General features: G+C 35.7%; 1 protein-coding gene across 1 annotated transcript; it reads left to right on the top strand.

Annotated features, from left to right (window-relative positions):
* The first annotated feature begins 1,372 nt into the window (after positions 1 to 1,372).
* Positions 1,373 to 6,883, top strand: ntan1 (N-terminal asparagine amidase). The gene is made up of 10 exons (XM_039656491.2): positions 1,373 to 1,584; positions 2,480 to 2,582; positions 2,654 to 2,719; positions 2,807 to 2,915; positions 3,006 to 3,079; positions 3,156 to 3,209; positions 3,545 to 3,598; positions 4,265 to 4,362; positions 5,776 to 5,889; positions 6,586 to 6,883. Exons 1-10 carry the CDS (start codon positions 1,504 to 1,506, stop codon positions 6,745 to 6,747), a joined length of 915 nt encoding a protein of 304 aa, XP_039512425.2. The 5' UTR covers positions 1,373 to 1,503; the 3' UTR covers positions 6,748 to 6,883.
* Positions 6,884 to 7,819: the final 936 nt, after the last annotated feature.

The raw sequence follows: 7,819 nt of genomic DNA, 5'->3' as shown, positions 1-7,819 counted from the left end.
AAATGCAATGTATCATAAAAAATGATGGTGTAGTTGTGGAATTGTGTGGTATATGGATACAAAAGTACTTTATATCTCCAAAAACACAGCATTAATGAATAGATGAGGAGTAAAAAATAAAAATAAAAATTGATATTATTTGAGTGATTAAAAATGTATATTTTTTTGTACAATTACTCAATCCCCGAAGTCCATAAGGAAGCAAAGACCATTTGAAGGTTAAAAATGCATTAATATTCTATATTTGTGTCTGAACTATTTATGTAGAGAAACAACCTCATGTCATATTTGGGTTTTTATTGCCCATGATGATAAATAAGAAAGGTTCAAATAAATAGGTAAACAGATAATTTAGGTATAAATTAATAAAACGTTATTCAAATATTTATTAATATTAAATATTCAATATGGATGTGTTTCTCCAGCATGAGATCAAACTTGGTTTAGTCACAGGACAAAGTTAGACTATGGTAAAAAATATGAGAATTGTGTAAATTATGAATGCAAGATAGCTTCAGTGGTTTCAGACTTGTATTTGTCACTGTTTGTACTGTAGTTGTGCAATTAAAGTGATTAAACACTGAGTAATTCCTGTCATTGTGATCCCATTGCAAACATGTTCCCAGGAAAACTTATAAACTGTGATCAATACGCACACACACACGGTCACAGTGAGTTGGCACTTTAATTCTTTGGTTTAAATAGTTATAAACCTTATAACGTTAGTAAGATTTGCCAAGCTAAAAGAGACAAATAAAAATGTAAGATGAATTTGAATTAATTTGGGGTTAAGAAAATGTAACTAGCTTTTTTAGCTTCTTATTAACTGCCTATTAAAAATAAAAATATTTCCCATAATCGGATAAGTGATGAAGGGGTTGCTTTTTTATAATCATTCTTTATTCTGTAAAATTCTTGAACGGATATTCTTCTGTACATTGTGTTCATACATCAATGTACTTGTCAATACATTTCTTAAACATTTAGCATAAGGAAAGAAAAACCATCCTGAGCAAACCCAGGCGCTGGATCTCATTAACTAAGATAAAGGTGATGCACTAGAGCCCCCTGCTGGTCAACAGTGATATTACATATGTTCACATGTAGATATTTAAATATTTATTTAATTAAATTATTATACAAGCTAGATTACAGAAAATGTCTACGTGTTTTACAAGGACTTCAATTAAATGCCAATTTTTTTATTAATGAGTCGTTTATTAATTGCAGTTAGCAGTGCGCCGCCTGTCGGATTTTACATGTATCGCATATGATGAACCCGCATCAGCCTTTCCTCTGGATTAGTTCTACTGTTAAACTGACTTCCGTTTAATGTCCCTTCTAGCGAATCAGTTCTGCTGTTCAGAGTCACATGACCTGTGACGTGTGTGCACCGCGGAAGAGAGAGAGGTCCAGCGGTGAGATGGAGGAGAATCTCACATGAGTTATTAATCATCAAAGTTTAATAAAATAATCGGATGATCAGATGTAATCTCTACCAGGATGCCGCTGTGGACTCAGAATAAGCGAGTAGAGCGCGTGAACTCAACCGCAGAACTCTTCAGCAAATACCCGGATCTGAAGGTACAAACATAGTAATCTGATAGCCAATTTAATATTTGAAGTAATATAATATGGCAGTGTCTATGCAGAAACTATGATACATAGATCCTCTTTCACTTTATAGTTAAAAAATTACTCGAGTACACAGGTACAAAGGTAGAAATCCTTAAAAGTACAATAATACTCAAATATACTTTATAATGTGTATGTATATACACATGATTTTACAGCTCTATTATATATCATTAAGATAATAAGAGCAATATGTATATTTAAGTTCAGTGATTTCACTTAAATGGCAATGATAATTACCTATTAATTGTTATTTAAGTGAAATTACTGAACTTAAGTATACAAGCTTGATAAAAATCATTCAAGAAGAAAATTTCAAATGGCATTTAGAGGCTTTTGCATCTGAACTCTTAATAAATATATATATATATATATGAAGAGTTCATATGCAAAAGCCTCTAAATGCCATTTGAAATTTTCTTCTTTAATGATGATTTTTATCAAACTTGTATACTTAAGTTCAGTAATTTCACTTAAATGGCAATGATAATTACCTATTAATTGTTATTTAAGTGAAATTACTGAACTTAAATATACAAGTTTGATAAAAATCATCATTCTAGAAGAAAATTTCAAATGGCACTTAGAGGCTTTTGCATCTGAACTCTTCATATATATATATGTATTGCTCTTATAATTTTTGCATGCAACCTAATAATGAGCTCATATACAGACTACATGTAATGTTGTTATGAATTTATTTTCCACTCAGCAGCACTATTGAAGTGTATTGCAAAAATGTATAATAATAAATAAAATTTAAAAAGGTTCAAACTTGAATTCTTACATGCATCTTGTTGTTAAAAACATTCCTCTTTAGCATTAACGTGTGTTTCTCTCTTAGGAAAGTGCGCAGGAGTTTGTGTGCCGAAGCCCGGAGCCCGTGGACCCTGAGCAGCTCCTGTACGTCCAGCAGAGAGAGTTTGCGTCCACGACTCCAGCGGACAGTGAGTGTGTGTGTGTGATGAGCGAATGACATCTGTCAATCAAACAGACCCTGAGGTTTCTCTTTCCTCAGATTCGGTCTCCATCCTGGGCTCTGATGATGCCACGACATGCCATTTAGTCGTTCTCCGACACACAGGTGACACGAAACCGTCTTCAAATCCATACCTGATGTCGTTTCACTGCATGTACGGGTGTGTGATCCTGTGTTTCCTCTGTTCTGAAGGCAGCGGAGCGACTTGCCTTGCACACTGTGATGGGTCCAGCACATGGACTGAAGTTCCTCTGATAGTCAATGCCGTCACTTCTAAAAGCAACCCGGATAAAGACGGCAGGTGCTGTAGATCTTCACGCATCACTCGGCTCTAATGGGGTTTTCACATGTATAATGACTTTTAGGAGTGTGTGTGTGTGTGTGTTTTCAGACTGGAGCTGCATCTTGTCGGGGGTTTCGATGACGACAAGAAGACCTCTCACTCGCTCAGCCTTAGTATTCTGGGTACGTGTGTACAAGTGTGTGATGAAGGCGAAACGCTCAGTGTGAGATCCGAATATGAGAGTGTTTTGATTTGCAGCTGCCTTTCAGAAGCAGAAGGAAGACGTTCACCTGGAGACGTGCTGCATCACAGGTCTGACTCCTGGGAAAATTCTTACATATAACCCCTTTTAAAGTGACAGTTCACCCTTAAAATGTAAACCTGTGTACCACAAAAAACAAAATCATTTGATGAAACCTCAGCAAACCACATCCAAAAAAAAAAAAAAAAAACACTGGAAAAGCAGTCATTACAATTCATTTATTATACTCCAAATCAGGAGGTTAAATTATGCTTTATGAGAGGAACTTAAAATAAATACTTGACTGTACATTTGCACATTGTGTTTGATGCAGTTGATGAGTGTGTTCTTCAGCTGATGTAAGACTTCAGGAAACTCTGAATAATGAATAACTGTGTTTGTTCAGACATGAACGACGCGGTCCGAGACGGGGTTCATCGGCCAGTGGTGTACGGGATCGGTAATATCAGCTCTCTGTTATCTGAAGTGTGCATTTACATTATCAATTACAAGGATGATGCACAAAAATATAAAATACCCTAATAAAAAGGCATATTTTCAATGTCCTCACCAGTTTCACTCAACAACAAACATGAAGTGTGACCAGTGCGGTCAAATTGTGATAAATATTGTGATTGCAGTTTATTTGATTTTTTAAAGCTGTGCTAGTTTAGCCAAAATTTGTGTGATCATATTACTTAGGCAATAAAATAATTAACATTTTTTATTAGATTTATAATTTAATAATTATTATTATTACTATTTATTATTATTTATTATTCTTAGCCAAAATGTGTGTGATGACATTACTTGGGCAATATATATAATAATAATAAATAAATAAATATTAAATAAATAAATAATAATTTATAATTTAATAATGATTATTATTATTAAATATATTTTATTTCTCTTTAAAATAAAAATATTTGTTTATTATTGTTTATTTAAATGAAAATATTTAAAAAATAATAATAATAAAATGAAGTTCATTATATCACAATATAACTGTATAATTAGTTCATTTTCAAATGTTAAGCTATCAAGCTTTTAGTTGTGTAATCCACCAGTTTATAAGCGTTTCTCGTTGAGTTATTGCATGAGTCCTGTTTCTGTCTGATCGCAGGGGTGAATGTTAAAACCGGTCACGTGTTTCCAGCCTCGTTTGCGTGTCGAGGGCCGGCGGAGGAGCTCAGGTCCGCTCGCAGCTTCTCTGGAGGACCGGTACACACTTGTAACACACTTCTAGCCAATATAACCCTGAATTTGGGCACATGTCGTTTTTTTGCAGAATAACTTTAGATGTTTCATCATGTACACAAAGTCAACAGTGATTACAAGGTGTTCGGTTTCATTTCTTCACTCATTTCATTTGTTTGTTATGTAATTGATGACTAATCTATTCTTGGGCGATGGTTTTTAAACGTCTATTAAATTTACCCACGTTTTGCCTAGTTTCAGCCTAGACGTCTGAGCTGAGTTAAGACGGCTATTAGACGTCTTTTAAAAGTAAAATTGCCTGCTGGGAAGGTTTTTTTCTCTATTCTATTCATTGTCACTGTCGCCCTTTTTCACCTTTGGCTTTTGTTTTGCTTAGTTGGGGACATTTAAAGGAGTAGTTCACTTTAAACAAACCTTTGCTGATAATTTACTCACCCCCATGTCATCCAAGATGTCCATGTCTTTCTTTCTTCAGTCGAAAAGAAATTAAGGTTTTTGATGAAAACATTCCAGGATTTTCTCCGTATAATGGACTTCAATGGGGTCCAAACGGTTCAAGGTCCAAAAGACAGTTTCAGTGCAAACTGTTCAGACAATGAATAAGGGTCTTATCTAGCGAAACCATCGGTCATTTTTAAAAAAACAAAAAACAGCAAAGTTTAAGTTTTATAAGCTCAAATGCTCTGTCCTGTGATGCGTGTTCATGACTCTCCTGTTCGAACTCGTTCATCAAAATGAACAAATCTTTTTTCGATTGAACGAAAAGATTTGTTCGTTTTAATGAACGAGTTAGAAGCATTTGAGCTTATAAAACTTAAACGTTGTTATTTATTTATTAAATGAGCGATCGTTTCGCTTGATAAGACCCTTATTCATCGTCTGGAATCGTTTAAAGCCCTTTGAACAGTTTGCACTGAAACTGTCTTTTGGACCTTGAACCGTTTGGACCCCATTGAAGTCCATTATATGGAGAAAAATCCTGGAATGTTTTCATCAAAAACCTTAATTTCTTTTTGACTGAAGAAAGAAAGACATGGACATCTTGGATGACATGGGGGTGAGTAAATTATCAGCAAAAGTTTTTTTAAAAGTGAACGACTCCTTTAAATTAATGTTCAACGATATTATTGATCTGCTAGATTTACACCATTATATGAGAACTGATCTGAGCTGGACGATGACATCACGGTTTTCTCTCTCTCTCTATATATATATATATATATAAATTAACTAAAATAATAACTTTCTTACAACAAAAATGAACCATCACTGAACTTAAGCTGGACTGTGACGCGATTCTCTTCTAGAAACAAACTTTGTTGCATTATTTCCTGTTATCTCAGTAAAGCTGCTTTGAAACACTCTGTCCTGTAGACAGTATAATTAAATGTGGTTGACTGTAACCGTTCTTGACAGATGGTTGACGTGTATGACTCCAGCCGAGAGCTCGTGAGGATCGGCCCGTGCCGATGGACGCCGAACGAAGACATGGGCTTCTGGCTTTCTCAAGATGATGAAACCATCCTCCAGGTCTGAACGCCCTTCAGAGTATACACTTGAGGATCACATCTCATATATCAGGCTCTTTCCTGGTATACTTTAATTCAGACACTCAAACCGAGCAAAAATATGTAATTTGGTGCAGATCCTGATATTTACATGGACAAAAAATAAGATGAAATTCTGATGCTTGCAATATAAATCAATGAGATCGTTATCACAGTATAGCAGATACTGTCATAAAATCATATAAATATTATTATCTGCCTATAATGTCTGAAGATGATATTTAAATGCTTTTATGATCAAAGCTCTGTATTTTTTAAACTTATAATGCAATAAAATAGAATGATGATTGCGAGATGAACAAATAAACCTTCCTTAAAAGCCTGTTTATCATATTTCATACTCATGATTTAAAAAAAATTAGATGTATAATCAAGTAAACCTCAGTTGCTTCAGTCCAGTAAGTGTTCATCTTAAAATATCACTAACGATATTAAAGTTATTCTTGCTTTTACTGCATATTTGACATCAGAAATACACGATAATTATACTAGAAGACTTTTACTGTATTAAAAAGTCTAAAGGAGAAGTGTAGGAGAGTGTGTGTGAGAAGTTTATCGGATCATGTAGAAGTGATAAATGTTGCTTGATGTGTGTTCAGTCATTATTGAGATCTGCAGGATGAAAAGCGAAGCTAATTAACGTCTGTTTGTCCTTCAGTTTTTGTCCACGTCTCCGCGAGCAGAACCTCCTCACTTCATCCAGCACATCAAATCCACCATCCGGTTCCTCCTGGACCATCCCAGCGCGGACGAGCTGTTCCCCGGCGGACAGGCTCAGCTCTACCGCCGCTCGCAGGAGGGGGCGTGGGCGAGAGTCTGACCTTTGACCTCTGAGGATGGGGCGAGAGTCTGACTTTTGACCTCTGAGGGTGGGGTGAGAGTCTGACCTTTGACCTCTGATGATGGGTGAGGGTCTGACTTTTGACCTCTGAGGGTGGGGTGAGAGTCTGACCTTTGGGGATGGGTGAGAGTCTGACCTTTGATCTCTGAGGATGGGGTGAAGGTCTGACCTTTGACCTCTGAGGATGGGGTGAAGGTCTGACCTTTGACCTCTGAGGATGGGGCGAGAGTCTGACCTTTGACCCACTGAAACCCAGCCAAAGGCCTTTGAGCGTTCCAGCAGAAGCTCGTTCACACTGATCTGAAAGCTGCCGTTTATCTGCAGAGTGAAACATCTGAAGGTTTGCTAATGCGCGTTTTTCAAAGACGGCCCTTAAATCGAGACAAGAGCCTGTTAACTCTTTTATTTCTATTTTATTTCATGTGTGTACATGCATCATAAGACATGTGCTTTATTTTAAACTGATATGATGTCATGATGTTTTCTTTCTTATATCCAGCTTGGTCTCATTTGCTGTTTATGAATTCATTTTGGAAACTGTACAGTGTGTGTGTGTGTGTGTGTGTGTGTGTGTGTGTGTGTGTGTGTGTGTGTGTGTGTGTGTGTGTGTGTGTGTGTGTGTGTGTGTGTGTGTGTGTGTGTGTGTGTGTGTGTGTGACCTTTGAGGAGAAATAAGAGAATTCCGTTACCAGAGGAAACATGGTGTTTTGTATATCGAGTCCTTTATGTAATAACAATGGAAATGTTCAATATATTCATCTTTAGGAAGAAAAACAGAATGAAATGAGGGAATCTGTTTATTGACAGATAGATGATGAAATGTTTGTCCAATATTAAAAATACTAATGCACAACATATCTGTATCCAAAATGCATGATTGGCTATTTAACTTTAAACAATGAAAGCAATTTTTTTCAATATTTGAAAATAATTAACTCATTGTTTTAGGCAACAAGAATATTATACTTCATGTATTATAAAGTGTTACATGTAAAAATATAATTTATAATGGTAACACTTTAGGGTAGAGAAGTGTCCTACAAAATACCAA

Source organism: Pimephales promelas, chromosome 8 (assembly GCF_988280905.1).
Source record: "Pimephales promelas chromosome 8, fPimPro1.hap1.1, whole genome shotgun sequence".
NCBI lineage: Eukaryota > Metazoa > Chordata > Actinopteri > Cypriniformes > Leuciscidae > Pimephales > Pimephales promelas.
The sequence above is the reverse complement of the archived record's forward strand: the minus strand, read 5'-3'. Positions and strand labels throughout refer to the sequence as shown.

Bases quoted from the DNA above. Each gene is read 5' to 3' on its own strand.
- ntan1 (XM_039656491.2), top strand. From the start codon at position 1,504: ATGCCGCTGTGGACTCAGAATAAGCGAGTAGAGCGCGTGAACTCAACC. The intron at 2,916-3,005 runs GTGCTGTAGATC...GTGTGTTTTCAG, and splicing joins AACCCGGATAAAGACGGCAG to ACTGGAGCTGCATCTTGTCG. The intron at 5,890-6,585 runs GTCTGAACGCCC...TTTGTCCTTCAG, and splicing joins ATGATGAAACCATCCTCCAG to TTTTTGTCCACGTCTCCGCG.